This window comes from Giraffa tippelskirchi, chromosome 9 (assembly GCF_054371585.1).
Source record: "Giraffa tippelskirchi isolate mGirTip1 chromosome 9, T2T-mGirTip1v1.2.pri, whole genome shotgun sequence".
NCBI lineage: Eukaryota > Metazoa > Chordata > Mammalia > Artiodactyla > Giraffidae > Giraffa > Giraffa tippelskirchi.
Genome location: NC_137283.1, coordinates 93,172,332 through 93,199,693, shown reverse-complemented (window position 1 = coordinate 93,199,693; position 27,362 = coordinate 93,172,332). Strand labels below are relative to the sequence as shown.

General features: G+C 38.4%; 1 protein-coding gene across 9 annotated transcripts in view; it reads left to right on the top strand.

Annotated features, from left to right (window-relative positions):
- Positions 1 to 27,362, top strand: part of LOC145521356 (tRNA (guanine(10)-N(2))-methyltransferase TRMT11) — a 188,398-nt gene that overhangs the window by 57,389 nt on the left and 103,647 nt on the right. For 8 of the 9 annotated variants that reach the window (XM_081529853.1, XM_081529856.1, XM_081529857.1 and 5 more), the window contains 2 exons: positions 2,668 to 2,788; positions 25,564 to 27,149. In XM_081529853.1, coding sequence (XP_081385979.1) covers positions 2,668 to 2,788; positions 25,564 to 25,695 — 253 coding nt within the window. In that variant the 3' untranslated portion in view covers positions 25,696 to 27,149. Of the gene's footprint in view, positions 1 to 2,667; positions 2,789 to 25,563; positions 27,150 to 27,362 lie in introns of those variants that run through there. The other variant, XM_081529854.1, reaches the window with a different exon arrangement.

Here is a 27,362-nt window from a genome sequence, read left to right as displayed (position 1 = left end):
TATTTTTCATTTTTCATCTGGGAAACAGAAAAAAATGATTCTTTAAATTGTTTTCAGTAAGTGCTCCAATCAGCACAAAATCTGTGTCTCAAATGGGAAGTGCAACTCTAATGACATTTGGAAATAGTCTGAGGCGTGAAGATTCACAGGAAGATAAATGACTGTCAGAACTGATTGATGGAAAAGCTAGGGACCTATGTATAAATATAGGTGGGGTTTTTTTCTTTTTTTTAAAAAAGTTGAAATTTAATTTGTATACCATGAAAATCACAATTTTATTTTATTTTTAAATAAGATTGAATTTGTTATAATATTGTTTCTGTTTTATGCTTTGGTTTTTTTGGCCACAAGGAATGTGGAATCATAGCTCCCCCAACCAGGGATTAAACCCACACCCCTAACATTGGGAAGCAAAGTCTTAACCACTGGACTGCCAAGGAAGTCCAGAAAAATCACAGTTTTAAAGTGTGCAACCCTACAGTTTTTAGCATAGCCACAAGGTTATTTAACCTTAGCTGCTGTCTAATTCCACATTTTTATCATCCCCTAAAGAAACCCCATTCACACAAGCAATCTCTCCTGGTGTTTCCCCGCCAACCACTTATCTATCTCTGTGAATTTACCTATTCTAGCTGACTATTAATTATTCAGATTTTTAAATAGTTGCTTATATCATAGGGGGATGGTAGTAAAAATAGAACTAAGATAAGATACCATTCCATCATCATAATCTGGGCATAGTACAGATTTATAGCTCCTACTTAACAGATTGCAAACAATCCATTGGTATGAAATATATTAATAAATAGATAGTAGATGATTTTAAATGCTGTTTTTTAATTTTTTTAGTATAGTTTGGAAGTACATGATTAAATTGATTGGCTCATTCAAGAGCAGTAAGTTAAAAACAAGTTTGTTAATGATAATGATAACCTAAATGATGTCCTTTCATGCTCAAACTCACAGATCAAGTCAAAAAATAATCTAGAACATGTAAATACGTTTTTCTGCTGTTAAGCCAAATGCCAATGACTTAGTTTTACCAGTTTAATATTATTCATGTCATAAATGATTGTGTTGGTCTTGTCCTTTGATTTATAGATTTATCGTGGGTTTTATAGTTATACAGATTATATAAGCATGAGGAATTTATGTTTGTATACATTTAAGTAGCATTTTAACAATAATACCTTGTCACTTTGCCAGAAAATAAGATTTTTTTCTTTAAAAAAGGGTGCATTACTAAATTTGACAGTTTCAGACACCTAGAAACCCTGCTGCTTGCAAGCCTAAGGTCAGAACTATATTTTCTTTCTGTTATCATTATTTTAGTCTGTCAACTATGATATAGAATGTATTCTTTCATATCATAAATGCTTTGTATGAAGTCTCCAAATTTGACATCAACTGCTGTTATAAGAGCACATTTCTGATTGTGTAGTTAGCATTAGAGAATTGTGGGGTGAGATGAAATCCAAAATGGTCATCACTTGTTAGAAAGCCCTGAGGAAGGAGGCAGAGAATGACTTTGAGAGAATTCCTTCCACTGATAATGAAGTGAAGTGCATTATCAATGTTGTTTGGTAAGTGGGTGGTGAAGGTTCTGAGCAAGTGGTCAAGGTAGTGAGGGAGAGCTTGCTGAAGGTCATGGGGACCTAGATAAATCAGTTAGAGGGGTGGGGGAGACAGTGTTGATGTATTAGAATGGGCTAACCAAGATGGTAGTCCTTTACAGGAAGTGCTGATCAGCTCCTTTCCCACCTTGGATCAGAGCTCTAAGATTTCCCATATAAGAAATATTTGCAGAAACTATTTATCTAGAAAGGTATGAAGATTTGCAAAGAAAAAAAGAAAACAAAAACTGGCAATCCTGGTGTTCTTAAAGGTGCCCATACCTAGGGAGCCCTCTCTCCTACTGTTGTGAATTCTGCTCCATAACCATTTCCCCCACATTTGTTACCTGGTTCTTCTACCGAGATTAATGCCAAACGCCTATCGGATGTCAGGTTCTGAACTCCTGCAGCTGGGCTGCCGCGCTTTCTTGGTGCCATCATCTTCATTCACCAAGTGCAATACATGGGCTGCACAGCAGCGGTCCCACCGCTCTTTATCATGACTCTGGTTTTATTTCATGGCAGAGGATCGATGTCCTCTGTAGTGTTCTAGCAGTAGTTTGTCTCAGTTATCTTTACATAACAAAGTTATTAGAGGTCTCAAGATGTCATTAAACTTTTCCATGGACATTTCATTTTAAAGGGGAAAACATATGGTGTAGTGGACTTTGTACTTCGGGAATTTATCAAAATCCCTAGCTGAATCAGTCCGTCAAGAATGTCAGAGAATTGTTGTGGACTGTATTTGACTTTTTGTGCTCTTGCGGCATCCTTTAGGGTCGAATTGTCATCTTGTATTTTTGTGGTTTAAATGCTTGGCATTCTTCAATAAAACGTATTGGTATTCTCTCACATTATACAGGTAAAAAAATTAAACTGCTGCTTTTTAAAAATGCAGGTGGTTTATGGATTATGTGGACAGTTAGCATACGTGAAGTGAACTGGGGCAGCCTGTAGGGGGAGGAAGTCCCGTTCCACACTGGATAAGCCCCCTGATGATCCTGTGCGGGATGCACCTGTGAGTGTTCATAACAGCCAGCTCTTCTTTTCTCAGATATACTGAGGAGATGGTACCCTGGCACCCCTGCTTGAAACTCATCAGCAACTGCGAGCAGAAGCTTTCCAGTCACACATCAAGGCGCTTGATAACAATGGAAAAGGTGAAGGAATTTGAGGTAAATTATCCAAGTTGGTTTTTTTTTTTTTCAGATAAATTCTGGAAGAATTAGATGTAGATTTTTCTAATTTCCTCTAATGAAGCTTGGTTAATGTTAGGCCTTAAATTTTTTTAGGTTTTTAATGAATTCAAGAGGAGGCAAAAGTTGAACAGGTTTGTCGCATTTGGTGGGGTAGGAATAGAATATAGAAACTGAAGAACAGAAAGAATGGTTGACCTTTATTTTTCAGGCTATGCTTGTTATCCTTGGGCTAAGTCAGTTATAGAACAGAGCACTGCTAATTAAACAACCAATGTGTAATTGGCAATGTACTAGTTACCCTTTTTCTTCAAAAGTGGAACCTGCTTGACTGCAGACTCTACTGAAGAGAAAATGTCACTTTATATAAAGGAGAAGGACCTATCTGTTAGGGTCCAACATGTGTTACCTCTCTTTCGTTCTTTCTCTCCCACACACAATTCATTTCAGGTTGAAAAGAAAGAACAAAACATCTGTTATTTCATACCAAGATCAGAATTGATATGAATAATGCCTCCTCATGGAGCTTAATTAAATCTGCAGAATTCATCTTGGTCTGTACAGATCTTGATTAACAACCAAAGCACTTCCATATTCACTAGAACTTGGGTAAGCCCCATGAGTGCTTTGGATCTGGAGGGCAAGCAGAAAAGAACAGAGTGTTACTGCCTGAGGATTGTCTTACTCATCGTTAACTCTGCATTTCATTTTTTTCATGTGCTTCACAGCTTATGGATTCTTTCACAATAATAAAGACTAATATTTGTACAGTGCCTTTTGCATATGTTATTCTACATATTTCTTGTTTTTTTCCTTTTAATTTCTATTTCCTATCTGTAGCTAATATAGGCTCTTGTTACCGTATACCTGGTTTATGCTGATAAGCTCCTAAATTACCTCTCCTCCTACTTTTCACACCTCTGGTTCTTATATGTTAAATGCACATGTGTGCTAAGACTCTTCAGTTGTGTCCGACTCTTTGCAACCCTATAGACTGTAGCCTGCCAGGCCTCTTCTGTCCATGGGGTTCTCCAGGCAAGGATACTGGAGTGGGTTGCCATGCCCTCTTCCAGGGGGATCTTCCCAACCTAGGGATCGAACCTGCATCTCTTAAATCTCCTGCATTGACAGGCAGCTTCTTTACCACCAGCGCCACCTGTGAAGCCCTTTATGTTAAATAAATCTTCCTAAAACACTGCATTTGTTAGGTCACTTCTTTATGCAAGAATTTTAGTGACTCATTTTTATTACAGAGTAAGGTTCAGAATCTTCATTATGAGATTTTTCTCAATAATTGGGCTTTAGTATCAGGGCATTTCTGAAAGCTAAGCTATGTGTATGCACACACATATACATATGTGTTTCAGTTCAGTTCAGTCACTCAGTTGTATCCAACTCTTTGTGACCCCATGGACTGCAGCATGCCAGGCCTCCCTGTCCATTGCCAACTCCCAGAGTTTACTCAAACTCACGTCCATTGAGTCAGTGATACCATCCAACCATCTCATCCTTTGTTGTCCCTTCTCCTCCCACCTTCAATCTTTCCCACTATCAGGGTCTTTTCAAATGAGTCAGCTCTTCACATCAGGTGGCCAAAGTATTGGAGTTTCAGCTTCAGCATCAGTCCTTCCAATGAACACTCAGGACTGATCTCCTTTGGGATATATATATACACACACACATAAAAATGTTGGTGACCTCTCTGTACATGTGTGTGTGTGTATTTGTGTACACACATACGTCTATATGTATAGGTATATGTAATGTAATGGAAATGAGAGTGTCTAATAGTCAATAGTCATTTTAAAACAAATACTAGCAGTTTATATCCAGATGTCAGATACTTGTGGAGTGACATCTTGTATTCATTCTACTTACATCATAATTATTCAGCAAGTTCTTGAAACTTTTAGTTACATTTAAAAAAATATATGAAACAGTTATTTTACTCTGTAGTACACATTGATTGTCTTCACATTATGGACTTTGCTGCTCACATTTTATATAGGTGATTTAATGTTTTGGGGAAGTCAGATCCTGTTCCAAGGATGACGATGCCACTAAACATTTAAAACGTAAGCAGTTTTCAGAAATTGCAAAAGAGGAGTTTTTAAATTGTTTGACTCAGTGACAGCTTTCCAAACTGATCATTTTAAATGACCACCATTTATTTGCATAGTCTGTAAACCCTCCCTGTCTGTGGGTTCCGTACCCACAGATCCAGCTGGTTGCGCATCCTAAATATGGTACATGATCCACAGTTGGTTGAAACTGAGCATGGGGAACTCGTGGATGCTGGGACCCGGCTCTTGGACTTGAGCATCTGCCAATTTTGATACCTACAGCAGATACTAAAAACAATCTTCCTGTGGATGCGAAGGGAGGACTATACCGTAGAAGCCCTCCTAACCAATCTCATTTCTTTTTTTTTTTGAGCTGCCTTCTTAATTATCTTTTTAAAATTTTTATTGGAGTATAGTTTCTTTACAATGTTGTTTAACCTCATTTTCAACTCTAAGAGACAGTGCTTAGTGCCTGGAATATGTCAGATACTTTCAGCTAGTGAGCTACTTGGTCTCTATTATATCTGTTCACTTCTGTATCTACCACATGAATTGTCTGTTTATTGTGAATCACTTATGTTTTTTCTGTAAGCTGTTTATGCCAGTTATATTTGTTGTGACACTTTATATAATCTAATTAAACACTAGTTAGATCAGTAAAATATGAATGGAAGAATAAGGTTGTCTTTTCTATAGAAACAAATATGAATGCTTTAGAAAGATAGGACAAAGTGAGTTGCTAAAAAGTACTGAGTCTTGGATAACAGATTGACAATAAAGGTATTGCAATCCAGGTTTCTGTATTCAAATTGCTTTGTAAGAGTCTTTTAAGTTCTTGTTTCATTTTACAGAAGCCAAATTGGACATCTTTGTAGGTCGTAATTTTGTGTCAAAAGATTAATAAATGAATATACAATGTTTTTTTTTGCCTCACTGCGCAACAGGTAGAATCTTAGTTCCCCAACCAGGGATCCAACCTGTGCCCTCTGCAGTGAAAACACAGAGTCTTAATCACTGGACCATCTGGGAAGTCCCTGAATATGCAATTTTTTAAGTTGAAATAAGATGTTTCATGTATTAACAAAGCATTGTAATTTTTTCCTGCTTTTACTGACTTTTTAAATTGACTGTGGGGCTTCCTGGTGGCTCAGTGGTAAAGAATCCGCCTGCCAATGCAGGAGACATGGGTTCGATTCCTGGTCCAGGAAGATCCCACATACCTTGGAGCAACTAAGCCGATGCTCTAGAGCCCGGAGGCACAACGGCTGAAGCCCGTGTGCCCTAGATCTCGTGCTCCACAACAAGAGAAGCCCCCGCAATGAGAAACCCACGCACTGCAACTGCATAGTAGCCCCTGCTTGCCGCAGCTACAGGGATAAAAGGCCAAGCCTCAGTGAAGACCCAGCACAGCCAGTAAATAAATAAATAAATAGATAAACTGTGGTCTACTCAGCCTCCCATAACAGAATACTGTAAAGTGGGTTAAATAAAAGAACTTGATTTTCTCTTAATTCTGGAGGCTGGAAGTCCGAAACCAGGAGGTTTGGTTTTTGATGAGACCTCTCTTCCTGGCTTGTAGACAACCACCTTCTCTTTGGGTCCACTATACATGCACACTACTGGTGTTTCTTCCTCTTAAAAGAACATCAGTGCTATTGAATTATGGCACAACAGTTATGACTTCATTTAACTTTATTTACTTTGTTTAAGGCCCTGTGTCCAAGTACAGAAATATGGGGGCTTAGGACTTTCAACATATGAGTTTCAAATGGAATTTTTCATTCTTTTTTATGGCTGAATAGTATTTTGTCATATATGTATTCAGTTCAGTCACTCAGTCATGTCCAACTCTTTGCAACCCCATGGACTGCAGCATGCCATGCCTCCCTGTCCATTGCCAACTCCCGGAGTTTACTCAAACTCATGTCCATTGAGTCGGTGATGCCATCTAACCATTTCATCCTCTGTCGTCCCCTTCTCCTCCTGCCTTCAATCTTTCCCAGCATCAGGGTCTTTTCAGATGAGTCAGTTCTTCGCATCAGGTGGCCAAAGTATTGGAGTGTCAGCTTCAGCATCAGTCCTTCCAATGAATATTCAGGACTGATTTCCTTTAGGATGGACTGGTTTGATCTCCTTGCAGTCCAAGGGACTCTCAAGAGTCTTCTCCAACACCACAGTTCAAAAGCATCAATTCTTTGGCACTCAGCCTTCTTCACAGTCCAACTCTCACATCCATACATGACTACTGGAAAAACCATAGCTTTGACTCGACGGACCTTTGTTGGCAAACTAATGTCTTGGATTTTTAATATGCTATCTAGGTTGGTCATAGCTTTTCTTCCAAGGAACAAGCATCTTTTTATTTCATGGCTGCAGTCACCATCTGCAGTGATTTTGGAGCCCCCAAAAATAAAGTCAGCCACTGTTTCCACTGTTTCCCCATCTCTTTGCCATGAAGTGATGGGACCAGATGCCATGATCTTAGTTTTCTGAATGTTGATTTTTAAGCCAACTTTTTCACTCTCCTCTTTCACTTTCATCAAGAGGCTCTTTAGTTCTTTGCTTTCTGCCATAAGGGTGTGTCATCTGCATATCTGGAGTTATTGAAATTTCTCCTAGCAGTCTTGATTCCAGCTTGTGCTTCATCCAGCCCAGCATTTCTCATGATGTGCTCTGCATATAAATTAAATAAGCAAGGTGACAATATACAGCCTTGACATACTCCTTTCCCCATTTGGGACCAGTCTGTTGTTCCATATCCAGTTCTAACTGTTGCTTCTTGACCTGCATACAGATTTCTCAAGAGGCAGGTCAGGTGGTCTGGTATTCCCATCTCTTTCAGAATTTTCCAGAGTTTGTTGTGGTCCACACAGTCAAAGGCTTTGGCATAGTCAATAAAGCAGAAGTAGAAGTTTTTCTGGAACTCTCTTGCTTTTTCGATGATCCAGCAGATGTTGGCAATTTGATCTCTGGTTCCTCCGCCTTTTCTAAAACTAGCTTGAACATCTGGAAGTTCACAGTTCATGTACTGTTGAAGCCTGGCTGGGAGAATTTTGAGCATTACTTTACTAGTGTGTGAGATGAGTGCAATTGTGCGGTAGTTTAAGCATTCTTTGGCATTGCCTTTCTTTGGGATTGGAATGAAAGCTGACCTTTTCCAGTCCTGTGGTCATTGCTGAGTTTTCCAAATTTGATGGCATATTGTATGCCGCACTTTCACAGCATCATCTTTTAGGATTTGAAATAGCTCAACTGGAATTCCGTCATCTCCACTAGCTTTGTTTGTAGTGATGCTTCCTAAGGCCCACTTGACTTCACATTCCAGGACATCTGGCTCTAGGTGAGTGATCATACCAGTGCGATTATCTGGGTCATAAAGATCTTTTTTGTATAGTGCTTCTGTGTATTCTCGCCACTTCTTCTTAATATCTTCTGCTTCTGTTAGGTCTATGCCATTTCTGTCCTTTATTGTGCCCATCTTTGCATATATGTATTACATGTCCTTTATCCAGTCATCCATCAGTGATAGGTTACTTCTGTATGTTAGCTATTGTAAATAATACTGCCTTGAATGTGGGGTTGTATGTATCTTTTCAGATTAGTGTTTTCATTTTCTTAAGATAAATTCCCAGAAGTGGAATTGCTCGTTCACATGGTAGTTCTATTTTTAATTTGCAGGATCTTCATACTGTTTTCCATAGTGGCTACACAAATTTACCTTCCTTCCAACAAAGCACACAGGTTCCCTTCCCTTTGTATCCTCACCAACACTTGTTATTTCCTTTGGAGAATGGCTATTCTAACAGGTGTGAGATGTTATCTGATAGTGGTTTTGATTTGCATTTTCCTGATTAGTCATGTTGAGTATCTTTTCAGGTATCCATTATCTATGTGTTGTCTTTCAGCTATTTGGGTTTTTTTTTTTTTTTGGCAATTCCACACAAATTTTAGAATTGTTCCATTTCTTTGAAAAATAACATTGGAATTTTGATAGGGATTGCACTGAACCTGTAGTATGGACATTATAACAATATTAAATTTTCCAGTCCATAAGTATGGAATGCCTTGCTATTTATTTGTGTTGTCTTTAGTTTCTTTCATCAGTGTCGTAGTTTTCAGATCTTTTACCTCCTTGGTTACATTTATTCCTAGGTATTTTCTTCTTTTTGATGTAATTGTAAATGAGATCATTAATTTCTGTTTCTGATAGTTTGTTAGTATATAGAAATACAACTTATTTTTGTATATTGATTTTTGTATTCTGCAGCTTTACTGCATCTGAAACTTCACAGTTTATTATTTCTAACAGTTTTTAATGGAGTCTGTAGGGTTTTCTATATATATAGTATCACATCATCTATAAATAGTGACAGTTTTACCTTTTCCTTTCCATTTTGGATGCCTTTTATTTCTTGTTCTTGCCTAATTGCTTTGGTTAGCACTTTCAATACTGTATTGAATAAAATTGTCAAGAGTGGGCATCCTTGTCTTGATCTTAGAAAAAAGCTTTAAGCTTTTCACTCTTGAGTATGTTAGCTATAGGCTTATCATACGTGCGGAGAAGGCAATGGCACCCCACTCCAGTACTCTTGCCTGGAAAATCCCATGGACGGAGGAGCCTGGTAGGCTACAGTCCATGGGGTCGCTAAGAGTTGGACACGACTGAGTGACTTCACTTTCACTTTTCCCTTTCATGCACCGGAGAAAGAAATGGCAACCCACTCCAGTATTCTTGCCTGGAGAATCCTAGGGACGGCGGAGCCTGGTGAGCTGCCGTCTATGGGGTCGCACAGAGTTGGACACGACTGAAGCGACTTAGCATAGCATAGCATAGCATATCATACGTGGCCTTTGTTATGTTGGGATACATTCCCTATATTGGAGAAGGCAATGGCACCCCACTCCAGTACTCTTGCCTGGAAAATCCCAAGGACGGAGGAGCCTGGTAGGCTACAGTCCATGGGGTCGCTAAGAGTCAGACACAACTGAGCAACTTCACTTTTACTTTTCCCTTTCAGGCACTGGAGAAGGCAGTGGCAACCCACTCCAGTATTCTTACCTGGAGAATCCCAGGGACGGTGGAGCCTGGTGGGCTGCCGTCTATGGGGTCGCATAGAGTTGGACACGACTGAAGCGACTTAGCAGCAGCACATTCCCTATATACCTGCTTTGTTGACAGGTTTCTGTGTTTTTTTAATCATAAATGGATGTTGAATTTTGTTAGGTACTTTTTCTGTATCTATTGAGATGATCATATGATTTTTATTCTTTTGTTAATGTGGTGTATCATGTTGATTGATCTGTGAGTATTAAACTATTGCATCCCTGGAATAAATCCCACTTGATCGTGGTATATGATTCTTTTAATGTATTGTTGAGTTTGGTTCAGTAATACTTTGTTAAGGAGTTGTGTATCTGTATTCATCAAGGATATTAGCCTGTAATTTCTTTTGTTGTGATATCCTTGTCTTGTTTTGGGTACAGCTGGGCTTGTAGAATGAGTTGGGAATTGTTCCCTCATTTTCTATATTTTGAATAGTTTGAAAAAGTTGTTATTAATTCTTCTTTGAATGCTTGGTAGAAATCACCAAATGAAGCTCTCTGGTCCTCTGCTTTTGTATGTTGAGAAGCTTTTGATTACTAATGCAATCTCTATTGATTTCCCTGCTGGCTCAGATGGTAAAGAATCCTCCTGCAGTACAGAAGACTGGGGTTTGATCCCTGGGTAAGGAAGATCCCCTGGAGAAGGGGATGGCTGTGCTGTGCTATGCTTAGTCACTCAGTTGTGTCTGACTCTTTGCGACCCCTTGGACTGTAGCCCACCAGGCTCTTCTGTCCATGGGGATTCTCTAGGCAAGAATATTGGAGTGGGTTGCCATGCCTTCCTCCAAGGGAACTTCCCAACCCAGTGATCGAACCCAGGTCTCCCACATTGCAGGCGGATTCTTTACTGTCTGAGCCACCAGGGAAGCCCAGGGAATGGCTCCCCACTCCAGTTTTCTTGCCTGGAGAATTCCATAGACAGAGGAGCCTGGTGGTCTACAGTTTATGGGGTTGCAGAGTCAGACACGACTGAGCGACTAACACTTTCACTGTCACTTTTTCAGTCTGTATTAGTAGTTGGTCTGTTCAGATTTTCTGTGTCCTCATGACTCAGTCTTAGAAGGAACTTCTAGGAACTTACTAGAATTCTTTAGAAGTCTTTCTAGGAATTTACCCCATTTCTTCTAGATGGTATAACTTGTTGGCATGTAAATGTTAGCAGTGGCCTCTTGTACTTTCTTTTTCCCCTGTGGTGTCAGTTTAAAGTCTCTTCTTTCAATTCTGAGTTTACTTATTTGAGCCTTTTTTATTCTTAATGAGTCTGGCTACAGGCTTACCAGTTTTATCTTTTCAAGGAACCGGCTCTTAGTGTCATTTATCTTTTCTATTGTCCTTTTAGTCTCTATTTCATTTATTTCTGCTCTGACTTATATTTCCTTCTACTCTGGGCTTTGTTCCTCTTTTTCTAGTTTGTTGAGGTATAAAGTTAGGTTGTTTATTTAATGCTTATTTTAATACGTTTGAAAGATTCATATTACCAATAGATTTTACAGTTTTAAGTCTTGATTTTAGAAAGTACAGTGAATGACATCAGCAGTCGTTATTTTGTGGCTTCGTAAAAAGTGCACCATATGATGATTATGAAGGCTGAAGCACTGTTCTACAGAATTGGAAGGAGAACAGTCTAGATAAAAGGCTTTAATAATTAATGGAGCCACATGATAAACCGGTCATTTCTGTTTTAATGACAGAATTAAGACCCATTTTGGGTTTACGTTTTACGTTTACTCTCCTCCGAATTTAATTTGTTTAAGAAAGTCTGGTATTTTTTTGATAGATTTATATTTCCGCAACCAAATTTGATACATAGAAGAGGAAACAGAGGATGAGCTAAGGATGCTTCCGAGAATATTTCTGCTATCTCAAAATAAAGGCACTCTCCTGAGATATTTTTAATATTGAATATTTTACTTTTGTCCTTTCAAATTAATTTATAAAGTAAGGAAATCCTGTTGCTCGAGTAATTTTTTGAAATGGCCTTCCCTTTATAAGATCAAATTTAATCATTGAGTTTTAATTTGCATGGAGTTTATTATAACTGAAATTACTTTGTCATGTTGAGTTAGTCATGCTTGGCTTTTAATTAATTGCTTCATTTCTACCTTCTGTTTGTATGGAGAGGAGTGTATATAATTGCAGCAAGATCCCAGTCCTTTATAATGAAAGTGATGACATAAAATTGTCAAACAGTTCTCATGTACATCTAACAAATTATTCTTGACCTTGTTCAGTGTTGTTGACTTTGGCAGTGGAAGACTATTAATTTTAGATTTTTACACTTTTGTAACTGTGTCTCTTCATTTTTGATTTGTCACTTGTTAGGATTAACTTCAGTATAACTTTTGGCCTAGCTGATATGTTGTTATAAAGTGTTCTCCCTCTCCCCCCTTTTAAAATGTAAACATAAGTTATAAATGTTAAAAATAATCTAAAGAGTATAGATAGTTCATAAAATTTTGTATCTTTATTGGCTATGGTTTTTAGACTCACTGAACATTGATGATAAGGAAGAAAATTCTTGCTGACTGTGTTAAAATATGAAAATGCATGCTAAGAAAAGCCAGTTTCTTGTCATTATTCCCTGTTGATAATAATCTGAAAGCTAAATGAATGACAAATAGCCCCTTTTTATAAGGCTTTATTTTTTGCAGCAGTTTCTCATCAATTTGAGCTTATTACTGTGCATATGGTTAGATGAGGAAGTGCCCAAGGCCTAGCCCAGTCCACTTAAGTAGGAAGTGGCCAGTTTGAGATCAAAACTCCTCTTTGTACCTGAAATTCTATATCCTTTTTTCAACATCATGTTGCCTCTTTACCAAAACACAATCCTGCCTTTAGAATATGCCGAGATTAAAAGGCAAACATTCTTGCGTGGCATGTTACAAGTTTCTTTTAAAGATAGTCTTTTCTCATGTCTCATGCGGCCGTGGTAGAATGTGAATTGTTGTACTAGAACTTATTTTTCCTGCTGATACAACGTGTAGTCAATGCTGCCATATATAGTTGTGGTCACAGTGGTTACACATATAAGACATTTTTCTCATATAAAATTCATAGGAGAAAAATGCTGATCTCTAGAGTTATCCAGAAGAGTACGAGTACAGTAGTTTGTCTTCAGTGAAAACTACCCAAAATAATACTCTGTGTTCTATACCAGTATACTTGGACAGACGAATGCGTACCCAAGGCAGCCACTTTCAAGATCTCCTTGAAATTTTTTTTTAAACGTCATACAACTTTTATATGCTATAAAAGTACTTGGTTAGATATAAGAAAATTATCTTAAATTGCCATTGCACTAAATAGGCCATCATGTGCCGTATTTCTTTGTGGCTTATTTACTTGATATCCTGCCTTACTCTGCTGGTGATTTGAGAAGTACTGAAGTATGTGTAAATTAATTTTAGATATCATGGACATTAATTTAGACTAAAGTTATAATATAGTGTGAGTCAGTTGTCATTATTTTTTTTTAGTAGCTAGGCAGTGTAGTTCACATGACTTAAAATAGAGAATATTGGGAGGTCATAATGGCAGGTGATGAAAGTTAATGTAATTTTTTATTTTGGACCAAATGAAAGAGTCCCCGTAACATGAAGCCTATGAATGCTTCATTAATCATAGTGGAAGGTGGCCAAAACCGAAAGACTTGACTAAAGGACTGGAAGATTTTAAAGCTGTGGAGAGAGAAGAGCCGTGAAAAGAGCCATTAATGTGCCACTAACAACAGTGTTTCAGATGAGGAAGGGAGGGAAGAGAGACTGAGGTCTGAGAAAATGGCTTATGAATGGCTTGAAGGGGAAGAAATTTGACTTTGTAGAAGTAGTTGACATATTAGGATGATAGTAGTGTTGCTGATCATAAACTGCCGACAGAATGCTTGTGACTGTTTCCATTATGCATTACCCTCTCCCAGGATCAGTTGTTTTTCCTTTGGCAGCCATTTGAAATAAAGCTTGTCTCTTCCTGTTGACCTTTCTTTCTGAAATACTTTGTTTTTTGCCTATCCCTTGCCAGGGTGATTGGGTATTTTCCTTCCAATCAGAGAGGAAAGATTAAAAATTAGGTTTCTGGAGAAGGAAATGGCAACCCACTCCAGTATTCTTGCCTGGAGAATCCCAGGGACGGGGGAGCCTGATGGGCTGCCGACTATGGGGTCGCACAGAGTCAGACATGACTGAAGCGACTTAGCAGCAACAGCATGAAGTATTTCGATTTTAAGCTTAGTGGGAAATAGATGCTACTTCTTTCATCAGTGACAAAAATAAGACAGAATGACACTAAAAACGTGATAGTTGGATATGAACTCAGTCTGTGTCTTGGTACAATACAGTATTCATTAACATCAAAATGTGTGTGTGTGTGTGTGTGTGTGTGTGTTTGAGAGAGAGAGAGGGCAAGAAACAGAGATGGAGAGAGAATCTTCTAAATTATTTTGCATTAGAAATCAAAAGGAAGCTATTTGTATTATTTTAAAATTATATTTCAACTTGAGGTGTTTATAAAAGGCTTATAACCACAGATGGAAGCCTGATGATGGTGTATATCGTATTGTATTAATTCAGGTTTAAGGATCATGCCATCTATTTATCGAATGAATTACTTTTGCTATTAATGGTACTTTGCCTTGAATTTAAATTTTAGAGGGTCATCATTTGATTTTTTCTTTTATCTTTCTGCAACTTAATGACTTCGCCAGACTGGATTTTTTGTTAAATTAATGCGGTCACAATATTTTGAAATTACTGTTTCTGGTAAACCAGGTAAAAACAAAACTCTGTCCCCTACTAGCTCCAAGAAGGAATCATTTAAAATACTTGGGTCTTTCTACTTATGATGCTACTTGGATATAACTCTCTTATTTGCAGGAAAAAGCAGTTCTCTGACGGCAGAGGGAGCATTCATCTTAATGTTCCAGCTCTAATGTTCATATTTTCAAACCATGACAGTAAAACAGTCTTTAATGTACTGCTCTTACAGAATCTTAGGCAGAGGTCATTTGCAAAATATAAAGTGTGATCTGGGAGTCCAAGAAAATGAGAAGTGTGTGTTCAGAGTCAGCATAATCCTCTGGAGCTTTCTTTTTTTTAATAATTCTCAAATGACACATTATCTATTTTTTGTATTTTTAGTTGTTTATCATATGGTTATTTAATTTAGAATTGTCTTTTTAGTATTTTTCAAATTCAGACCCAAACTTGTCTTTTCACTGTATGACCCACCAAGAACCCAACCCTGAAATTTAATGTGTATTGTTTTGCCCAAATCTAAGGATACAGTTTAATGAATAATTATAAAGTAAACATCTCTGTAGTGACCACCAAGGTCAAAATTACGGAATATTGAAGCACCCCACTTTTGTGGCTCTTTTTTGATCATAAACACCTCCTCCCGCAGGTATAAGCACTAATCTGACTCTTACGGTAATCACTTCCTTGCTTTCCTTGTAATATTATCAATATCCAGTTTATCGCTAAGCAAAATAATTCTTTGTTTTTGATCTTTATATATATAAATGCACATGTATTTTTATTAATTTTCCTTTTAATGGGTTGTGATGGTTTTAAAAAGTCACCTAGGAGATGAAGTGTCTCCACATTAAAACAGGAGAGTTTTTATGCGCATGTCTGCATGCTTTGGTCTATGACTCATCCTTTGCTGCTTAGGGTAAGATTCTTCTTAACTGTAATTAATGAATATTAGATATAGTAACTAATAAGTTGTCATTACATTTTTTCCTGTGTGTTGGCCTGTATTTTAATGTTTGGGGTAAAGTTTTGAATTTTATGAAGTTATAGGTTTTGGTGATGAGCATGTAGAATATACTCATAGTTCTATATCATGATGGCACAGATATCCATGATGGTTTGTTGTTGTTGTTTTTTTTACAGTTAGAAGTTATGTGTTGAGTGCCAGATGTCAAAGTTCAGTCATTGAATGTCACTCATTTTCAGAATTCTAGCTATAAAGATTTTTTAATATATTAAAATATTTTACCAGATTTTAGGTAACTTAATGCCTTACAGAGTAATTTTTTTTTTTACAAGTATGGATTATATGTCAATACCTAATTTAGGGAGGAAGATTTCCAACCCTTACCTTGTTCCCATTAAGAGTAATGCTAGAAGTTTCCCTTAATAGTACTGGATGCCAGACTTTTGACCTGCTTGTCCTTGGTTTGGAAATGGCCTAGTGCTGTTTATAGTTGTATAACTTTAGCACAAGTGGTTTCTATAGCTACTGTCCAGTACCAGATGTAGAACAGTGGGAAGCTTTGATAAGGGGAGCAAGGATTTTTAAACAAAAGCCGGACGTGGGTAATTACCCTGAAGCTGAACTGAGGTCCATTATATTCAGCACTATCATTTACTTTTCATTTCACTCTCTGCTAATTATAAGAAGGAAAATCTACTGACTCTTTTCCTCTTCCATCTCTTTGCCTTCTTCCTCTCACTTTATTAAAGAATGTATATTATATCTTTAATCTGTTGCCTGAATCCAGAGGTTGGTCTTGACAAAATTAGGTGAGCATCACCAGTTTGGCTTTTATTACGACGACAGCATCACTGGTTTCCACTTATCATAGAATAAGTTTCATAAGCCGTTTGTATTCAAGTGTTTGCAGTGAAACTGCTGTGTTACATAAACTGCTGCCACTTTGAGAATATAAATGACTTAAGGTTAATACTAGTGAGGTAGAAAAAAATCATTATCTCATTATCAGGAATTGTCAGTTAAGTAAAAGGACAACTTAAACCTGACCTATAATTAAAATAGAAGGCATTTGGTTTTCTTCTAAATGGTTTTCAACTTCATCCCCAAAGTGATACCTTTCTAAGGGAAAGCTCTTGTTTTTAAACAGTAAATTAATTATAAATTGATGATTATCCTTAGGTATATTGTTGGCGGATTCTTTAAAAGTCACTCTTTGGCAGAAAAGGGATGCTGTGAGAGAATTTTGGCTTCGATTAGAATGTGGGTAGGGAGTGGTGTGAGAGATGAGACTGTAGAATTAAGCAAGGAGATCCAGTTTGTAGTAGAGGGTGGGCTGCAGGCGAGGAAGTGGAGGAAATTCATCCCTGCTGACACCTCTATAAAGGATATATGTTTTTGTTGAGAGCAAATGGAAAAAGGACTGTGCGAAATGAGAAAGGAAACTGTCTTTTACTGATTTTTATATTCAGGTATTTTTGTTGCGTTTTCATTTTCTGAGTTGATGGTGTGCTCCCTGAGGGGAAAGCCATGGCTTTCATCACTCAGCATGTGTTTATAGGATCACTTCTGTCATCTGCTGGGACAGAACGGACTAATGAAACATAGTCCTTATCCTTAGAGAACTTGCATGTGAGAGAAAGTTTGGTTCTGTAGCGATCTGTGCACGTTGGGATGTGAACACCAGCGGGCACCTACCTGAGGAGATGGTGCTAGAGTCAAGAGGCCAACATTCTCAGCAAAGGTACAGACAGACGAGAGGGGTGCATTCAGGGAATTCTAGACATTGAAGCATGACTGAGATACTATTTGGGGAGAAGTGGTTGGAGCTGAAGTGGAAAACCAGAGGCCTGCCAAGTGTTGAAGGTCTTTACCTACCGGAGAGTTTCAAGTTTATCCTATTGGCGATGGTGAGTCCTGAGGGATGTGAGTTAGAGTAACAGAGGTTCTTGTTTAGGAAGGTCACCCAGACTTGAATATGCAGGCAAGTTTTTGTTGTGGAAGGATGTCTGTGACACCAGCCTGGAGGCTTCTGGCATGATCTTGTGAAGACAATGAGGCTGTCAACTAAGAAAGATAGAATGTAGAGATTGTGGGAGAGACAGTGATACTGAAAGTTTCTGGGTAGGTAGACGTGGCAGGACCTGAAGACTGACTGACTAATTGGGGAAGGGGGACAAGTTTAAGGCTAACTTAGAAATCTGACTTGGGGTGACTGAGTGGGTGCAGGTATTGTTATCCTTGCCCCTCCTTCCCAAAGGACACGGTGCAGTACTGCTCCCCTGGGCTACTGCAGTAGTCTTCCCACTGGTTTCCCTGCTTCTGAAGCTTCTCCTCCCATTACATAGCGTGTACAGTAGACAGAGTATCTTTCAGAATGGAAGCAGATAATGAAACTCTCCTGCTTCAAATTCATCAATAACTTGCTGTGAAATTTAGACTAAAATTCAGAATCCTTCACATAACCTTCAGGGCCAGCCTGAACTACTTCTAGCCGGTCTCTCCAAGTTGATTTTGAGCCACCTTTCCTTTCATTCTTCAAGCCTCAGCCACACTGGCCTGCTTTCAGTCTCCAGAATATACTTAGCTCTTTCTAGTCTGAATCTTTTCACATTGTGTTTCCTCCCTCATTGTGTTCCTAGAATGCTTTCTTCCTGTCTCTTTTACAAGTAAATTTGATTCATCCTTTAGCTCTCAGGTAAATGTCACTTCCTTTGGGAAGCCTTTCTTTGTTCTCTCCCATCTAACTAGGTATCTCCTTATATTTTTATGGTACCCTTTTCTTCCCAGTATTTCATCACAGTTTTTAAGTATATGTTAGGGTGTATATTGTTTAATGTCTGTAACTCTGTGAATTAATGGAGTTTGACTGTTTTGCTCACCACTTAGTAAATATTTATGAAATAAATAGTAACTGTTCAGTGATTGTTTGGGGCCCCTCTAGAATAAAAGCAATCAAATTCAACAGTATTTAAATCATCCATTTGAAGGAAGAGTAGGAACAGATAGAGCTACCTAAAAGTTTTCTGTTTGAAAATACACTGAATTTTGTCGTTACCTTGATGTCACTCCTCAAAAGTCAGTAATGTAGAAATAGTTTAATCCTATGATACCTAGGCCTCATTTCTTATGAGACGCAAACAAAAAAACAGGTGGATCGCTATACTCTGGAAATCAGAACACCTTCCTTCTAATGAAGGAGGAGATAACAAAGAATGGCCGATCTCTGGGAGAAGACAGTAGTTAGAAGGACAGTTTCACTTAAGTGCAGTTCTTGGCTTTATTTTCTTTAAAGTGAGCAGTTTTATGACGTTCAGTTTGAGGACACTCTTGATGTATGTTTTCTCCCAGATTAGCCCAGAGTGTCATTAGTTCCATTTAAAATGGCTGCTTCATATGTTACTATAACACATAGTTCTTTTTTTTTTCTTGAGAATTTGTTCCCCTTTAAGTTAACATTAATTTAATTATAAGTGGCCAAAGTACTTCCCTTTTAAAGTCTCTTGTTCTTTTTGATGCTCTGCTTTTTTCCCAGGTGGCTCAGCGGTAAAGAATCTGCCTGCCAATGCAGAAGATGCAGGTTCAATCCCTTGGTCGGGAAGATCCCCTGGAGAAGGAAATGGCAACCCACTCCAGTATTCTTGCCTGGGAAATCCCATGGACAGAGGAGCCTGGCGGGCTACAGTCCATGGGGTCACAAAGAAGTCGGACACAACTGAGAAACTAAACAGTTGTGTAGATGTAGTTTTGATATAGTTACAGTTTTGATGTAGAGTTAGTTGTAAAAATAAAGGTTAACTTGAATAAGGTCTGGTTTATATACTTTTTCTTTATTTTTCTAGAGGATAATTTGCAATTCTAGATTGGACATAAATGACAATGATAAAACACTTTAGAATCACTAAGGTAAATATGTATTGGTGTATGTCCACATCATTCTTGTAAAAATGAAATGGTATGAATAAATGCCAGTGCTCCCTGAAGGAAAATGGCAGTCCTGTTGGTGCTCTGTGGCTCTGGATGTTTACAGCAACCAGGACTCAGACAGAGAGGGAAGTAGAGTGCTCCTGACTGTCCGATGCATCGTGGTCAGCTGGGCTTCAAATGCTGTTTACCCACGTCGGAAAATACTATAAAGAAGAATTTATCTGCTCCAGCCAGCAGGGGGCACTGTACACATAAAAGTACACGGCCAATTGTAAAGCTTTCTTTGATTTTTTTTTTTTTTCTTGGCAATTGTGTTAAAATTCCTCGAGGAGTTTATGTTTAGAATTAGCAGTAGTGATAGGACTGGAAATTGGCTGGGTGAGACAGTGGTTAAAGGGGTTCTGTCTAAAAGTTTAGAGCCAAAATATGTGCTACCATAATGTTGCTGTTCAGTGAAAAACGGCCTCTAAATGTCACACTCCATTTTGAACAACCCACTAATCTACCATGCAGGAAGTTAACTCTTTAACAATTGTTTTGATGTACTGTCTACTAAAAAAAAATGTGTGACAAAAAGTATGAGCTTTAAAGCCTGATCTAGTCTACAATTCTGGCAATACTTCCTAGCTATGTGACTTGTGGCAGATTATTTAAACTTTTGAAGTCTCTGTATGTGGAAAATTTAGATAATAATCTGCTGTGAAAAGATGCAGAAAATTAAATAATTCACTTCTGTCAAACACATAGCTATAAATGTATATCAGTTGCTTTCTTAAATCAGAATTTGTATGTTTCATGTCATAATTGCTGTTTATCTTGCAAAGTTAAGTGATAGATCTGAAAGCTGTGTATTCCCATTATGTAGCCAGAATTTTCCTACAGAAATTCTTGATTTCTGGTTATAAAAATGATAAACAGTAGATGGTATAATCAACAATCTTAATATTTTATTCCTGTTTCCTTAAGTACTGACATGTGCCAAAATTTAACCAGTAGTCATGATATTTAGTGGAGAAGGAAATGGCAACCCACTCCAGTATTCTTGCCTGGAGAATCCCGTGGACAAAGGAGCCTTGTGGGCTGCTGTCCATAGGGTCACACAGAGTCGGACACAACTGAAGCGACTTAGCATGCATGCATGCATTGGAGAAGGAAATGACAACCCACTCCAGTATTCTTGCCTGGAGAATCCCAGGGACGGGGGAGCCTGGTGGGCTGTCATCTATGGGGTCGCACAGAGTCGGACACGACTGAAGCAACTTAGCAGCAGCAGCAGCATGATATTTAGGAAAGGTGTCTGTAATCTTTCATTGCCATAGGTTTTTTTCTTGGCATTTCCTAATTCTTTGTGTATGTTTATTTTCCATGAAGTATATCTTGCTTACTAAAAATTGGCAGAACTCAGGTTTTATGATACATAGATGATATCATGACTGATAGTGATAGACAGATTTGGAAGTGTCAGAGAAACCAGAAATCAAACACTGGGGCAAGCTGGAGTTAGTGAGGGACTTCAAGGGTCGTCTTGCTTGAGGATACTCTTCTCCTTTTAAGTAAACTCTTGGCCTTTGAGATACTGAGTTGAAAAAAAATCTGCAGATATTCTTGGTTGAGATGGGCAGGGAATGTGAATAGAGAAGAGTTATCAAAAGGTGATGAAAAATATGTGGAGTTGAATATCATCATCTCAAGTGTGATCCCTGGTAAACTGAACTAAAGATAGGTTGAAAGAGAGAGAAATAAGAAGAAAAACATTGATTTTGCTGTTTTATTCAGCATCAAGGTAACATAAGTTCTAAATGCTGCAAATGGTATTTTTCATAAGGACCAGAGTGTACTGTTCATAGGTGTGATATTTACATATATCTATGTGGACCATAAACGTACTGAACCTTTTATGTGAAACATTTTGTAAACCATGTCTTTTCCACTTAGATGAAAATGGTAGTCAAAGTCCTGGAGTGTCTGGCTTGCCCTGAAGCAGACTTAAGCTGCTAGTGATAGAACAGCACTTGCCAGGTCCCTGGCTGAACAAGGGATTTGGAGCTTTTGGGTTCTCCAGGAGTTTTTGTTACGAATGTCCGATTTTGCAATCGGGGCAATCAATCTTTGCAGAAGGAGCCATTCCAGTATAGGACTCACATTAATTCTTCTCTACTCCCTGGGAGATGAATAGGATCCTCTCTCCGCCCAAGGCTTCCCTGGTGGCTCAGCTGCTAAAGAATCCGCCTGCAATGTTGGAGACCTGGGTTCAATCCCTGGGTTGGGAAGATCCCCCGGAGAAGGGAACGGCTACCCATTCCAGTATTCTGGCCTGGACAATTCCATGGACTATTCCATGGGGTCGCAAAGAGTTGGACACAACTGAGTGACTTTCACTTCATCGCCACCCCCCTGCCCCCGAAGAGGTTGCATTTCTAATAATAGTCTTTCCCCACTTTTCCAGTAGCATGTATTTCTCTGTCACTGGGTCTCTGTAGCACTGAGCGTTTGATCTGTTAAGAGGCTTATTTTGCTTTTACTGTATTTTGAGTAAATCTTGAGGTCTAAACTATCAGATGAAGAATGCCATAGCTAGTACATGTTTCCTTGGTAATCATTCATTGGTATAGGTTATTATCATCACTTTGAGTTTTCCAGGCTTCTGCTGTTCATTCCCAGTCTCTGCCTCTGATCTTCATAGTCTTGTCTTTGTTTATCATCAATTTGCTCTGTGTATATCCTTGTAATCAAAGACAAGCTACCTTGTTAAGCTCTCAGTTTGTCTTCTGAGGACACCTATCTTCCACTGTGCTCTGGCTTTCTCTCTTGCTTCTCCTAGTGAGCTGCATAGTTGGCAGTTTAGGTAGGTTAGGCACATGAGCAACTGAGCCCCAGTCAGTTCCTGGCCCATCCTGGTCTTCAGCTGTCTTACCACACCTCTGCCTTTTAAGCTTGCACACTCGGATCATACGTTTCTGTCCTGTCATACCCCTGCAGCCCTGGAACATTCGCTGAACTAGTCTGCAGTGCATTTTGGTGCAGAGGTGATCTTGCGTGGCTTAGAGGAGTCACAGGAAGAATGGACAGAAGGCAGAACTGAGGGATCTCACTGCCTGACAGTGTTCTGATCCCTCTTGTTCAGAAGGGGAAAGTGAGAGGACATTGAGCAAACTGATGTGAAACTGAATGTCACTCCTAAATGTTAAGGGAAAAGCCTCAGCACTGGGGATAGTTTGGACTCGTCTGGATTCAGCCAGAATCCTGGTGTAGTAGATTTGCACTTTAGTAAGTTGTATTTGATCCCACTGTGGAAAATAGACTAGAGAGGGAGCCACAAAGGCAGGGGGGCAACTGGCCGTTCAGGAAAAAAGCAAGGAGAGATGAGGAAGGCTTAAACTATAGTCCTGGAGTTATAAATGAAGAGGAGGCGTGGATGTGAAATATTTAGGATGTAGAACCTAAGATTTTAGGACTGACTTAAACGTGAGAAAGAAAGGGAGAGCAGTTTGACCCAGGTTTCTGATTTTGATGACTGGGTGGAGAATGACGCAAAGAGCTGTGAGAAGTAATAGCAGGAGAGATGTCACTTCTGGACATAGCTGTATTTATAACCAAGGAAAGATATTTCTGCCAGGATTAAGCTCATGCAATTCAGCAAGTAGACAAGTTTCTTAATGATCTTATTTGATAAATGGACAGAATGCAGAACACTTGGAGGAATAGATGAAGAAGGCGTGTCCCTTCCTTTCTTACAACTCTCCAGTCAGACGTTTGATCAGAGTTGGTATGCGCACAGGCTAAACGCTGGACCATTGTTCTGTACTGCTGCTCTCCCATGTCCAGTTCTGGGGTGTGGACCTTGAGTCCCCTCTTCAAGTCAGCTGTCCCAGGGTTAGGGCATCTGTGGCTCCTTACATCTCATCCTAGTAGGAAAATCTTGTGTCATTGAAATAATTCTTTTAGTTACTAGAACTAAGTTAACAGCATTTCTGATCCAGTTCTCTTCCTTTCTAGGATGCCTTTGTTCATCACATGCTTTATTCCCAGAGATACTCCTGCTTCTCGAGTTGAGGAAAAAGTTAACTCTTTGGGGGACAAAAAAAAAAGCCTCATTATGTTACATTTAAAGAGTGTAGTCCCTGGGTCTGATAGACCTGTGTTCAAATCCTAGCTGTGTCACTTACTAGCTGTATTATCTTGGGCCTGTACTCTTAAATAATTCATCTCTAGATGTGATAGTAGTATACTTATCTCTTAGAGCTGATGAGTTTATATTAGATAGTGCTTATGAAGCATTTGAGCTTCTCTGGTGGCTCAAATGGTAAAGAATCTGCCTGCAATGCAAGGCACCCAGGTTCCATCCCTGGGTTGGGAAGATCCCCTGGGTTGGGAGGAGGGCAGGGCAGTCCACTCCAGTATTCTTGCCTGGAGAATCCAGTGGACAGAGGAGCCTGGCAGGGCTACAGTCCATGGTGTTGCAAAGAGTTGGATGCAACTAAGCAACTAACATTTCTATTTCTATGAAGCATTTCGGATGGTGTGTGTGTGTATGTATCTGACTCTTTGCGACTCCTTGGTCTGTAGCCCACCAGGTTCCTCTGTCCATGGGATTTCCCAGGCAAGAATACTGGAGTGAGTTGTCTTTTTGGCCCATAATAAATACCACATAAATACTATCTTTCATTTGGTATTCTTTAGTTTTTTACCTGTAGACGGGTAAAATTTATTTTTAATCTTTTGACGTTTATATAGCCTGAAGTTAGTAACCACCACCATGTTTTCATGTGCTTGCAAGAATTTGGAAGTATAGTATTCCTAGTGCCATAGAATTTAAGTAGCCACTTTTTTTTTTTTAAATAAAATGAATCAGGAAATCTTTAATCAGGAACCGTTTAATAATTTTTTTTGTGTGTGATTTTTAAGAAAGCATTCTGGGGCAAAATAGTTTCGAATAAATGAATCAGCCAAAATAACTTTAGTTTTGCTAAACCTGGGCTGTTATTAATATTAGATATGAGGGAAAGAATGAAGATATTCATCTCATACAGGAATGAGGAAAAATATAAGAATGTTTTGAGGATTGTTATAGTCCAGATATATTTGTAGATATTGTTTTGATACTGAAACCAGGGTAATAAATTAGCTTCATATTTTCTAATTGTGTCTCCATGCCTGTTCTCCAAATCACATTAATCCTTCCTTGTGCAGTTGAATATGAACTTGCATGGGATATGAGGTTTTATTTCTAATTTGATGTTTTTCGCATTTTGAGGTGACTAGTGAAACTGACCAAGAAGCTGATGTTTCAGTGTTTTCTGTCAGTCTTCTTTTCCCCCGGTTTTCTAAGCTGAAACTTGACAGTCTATCCCAGTTTCGTATTTCTAGTTTCCTAAAGATCTGTCTCAGCACCAGTCCTCACCTGTCTTTGAAGTCTCAGAGTGTGAAGACCACTTGTTTAGCCTGTATCTTCATCTACTGAGGTTCAAGTTGCCAGGAGTAGTTGACGTCATTAACCGAACATGGACGTATCCCCAGTTTTACTGACCTACATGACATCATGCAGATGTAGTAATTTGTTGGAATAGAAGCTTCTTCACTCGATAATTCTTAGTGTCAAAGACGGCTTCAGCTCGTGCTGAGTGAGGAATCGGAAGATGCTGGTGGCCGTCCGGACTAGAGTTGCGAGAGATGGTTCTCTCTGCTTTCCCTCTTACCCAGTAAGAGTATTTGTTCTCTTTGTGCAGAGGACCGTTGTGTGGATCGAGTGAGGTGAAGTAGGTGAAAGTACTTTGGATACACAAGCATGACCCAGATATAAAATGGTGGTATATTTCCAATTCAGATGTAATAAAGAAAAACAACTGTGTACCTGAGAGTGAGATTTTGTTTAAAGTAACTGCTTTTTTTGCAGGCCAACAAAAGAAGTAACTCAAATATCTTTATTTTTTGTATTTTCCAACCAACCAGAGCCAGGACCAGTATTCACATCTGTTGAGCGATCACTTTCTCCTGTACCAAGGTCATAATTCCTTCCGTGAGAAATATTTCAGTGGGGTAACAAAAAGAATTGCCAAAGAAGAAAAATCTAGCCAGGAATGAAAATTTAAGATTTTTGACAACGCAGAAGAATAAGGATTTGATAGAAAAGACATCTGGATGTGAATTTTCATGTATAATACAGAAAATGTACTGTTTTAAATAGCTTTATATAATAAAATAAATGCTACAAAGTCAGTACAATTCTTTTAACGTTAGCTTTGTTTTATAGACTATTTTGTTATATGTGATCTTTTGAACTTTAATTTATATTTGTAATTTCAAGTATTATGGAAATTGAAAACAGTTATATTTTTGGTAATTAATTTATAAAGGGAACTAATTGTGTTGACTTTTTAAACAGATAATCTGCTGGGTATGTTATAGGCAATTAATAGTGGTTGAGAATTTATTCATTAGGTAGACTTGTTTATTTTGTTTTTGGTTGTAATTGTTTTACATTGTCATTGTCACTAATAAAGCTTACTGAGGATTTCTAAAATCATGTAGTATACAGAGGGGGTGTGATGATGGAAATGAACTTTTATTTATAAACCCCAGACAAATAAGTAGTAACAGTGATCATGGTGATAAAGAGAAAGGCTAGGACCTGACAACCTAAAAAGATTCCAAACTCCTTGAGGCCTGTTAACATCTGAAGTTCGTCTGTACCTTGGATTTGCTGCTGCATTCCTAAACCTTGACTGTTGGTCAAGTTAACTACCCACAATTTTTGGTTTAGAAAGTAACTGATAGTTAAAGCAGTAACAACAACACAAATCCTTGATGGTTCCCTAATGGTATTAAGTCTAATCAGAGCTCTTTGAAATAGAAGCTATATTTTTCTTGAAGGAGAAACTTTGCTGAGTCCACATTGTGTCCATCATGAAAATATCTTGTTTGGAAACCACTATACCCATTAATTCAGGATGCTAATAGCTTTCCTGCTTTCGGTGGCCAAAGTACCTCAGCAGGGCGGCAGTAAATGAATCCTCTCTTTCTAACCAGAGCCTATTTTTATTTATGCTGTTATTATTATTTTAGTGTTCTGCTGGCTTTTATGGACTCACAATTTCAATGTGCATAGCTTAAGACCTCCAGAAAACTGGTGCTGCCCAAGCAGAAAGGGAGCAGGCCGTCTTCTACATTCTCTTTTTCTTGTTCTGCAGTTCTGCATTTCAGCAGGTCTCAAACAGTTCAGTGATTATTTTGTTTGGGTTTCTGGATGTGATTTGTGGTACACTGGGGAAAATCTAAAAGTATTCAAGGATGATTTATTTTCAGTATTCCTGTTGTAAACTATCTTATTTAAAATTTTTTGAGGTTGTATGGGGAGTGACTTTGAAAGTTTGTAGCTGACTAAATTTGGAATATGAAATTTTAGCCTTGCCCTGTTTTTTGGTTTTCACAAAAATTAGTCCAAATTAGTTCCAAATTAGATCTGGAAAAGTTGCAATGTTAATTTTAATCACTTTGTTCTAAAAAAATGACCGTACATTAAAAAAAATTTCAAATTATTTTTTATTACCTCTAGTGGAGTTCTTCTACTCTTTAATTCTTCATTGTTGTGAGATTGTTTTCACTTGTTTTAAGGTCAGTACCCAAAAGTGAAAAAGAAACTTGATTACTCTCAACCAATTTCGATTTTGGAGGCCACACATCCTCTTATTCTAGAAAGAACAACTTTATTTTCTGGCATCAGGATCTTACTACTTCCTGCATAAGTTGGA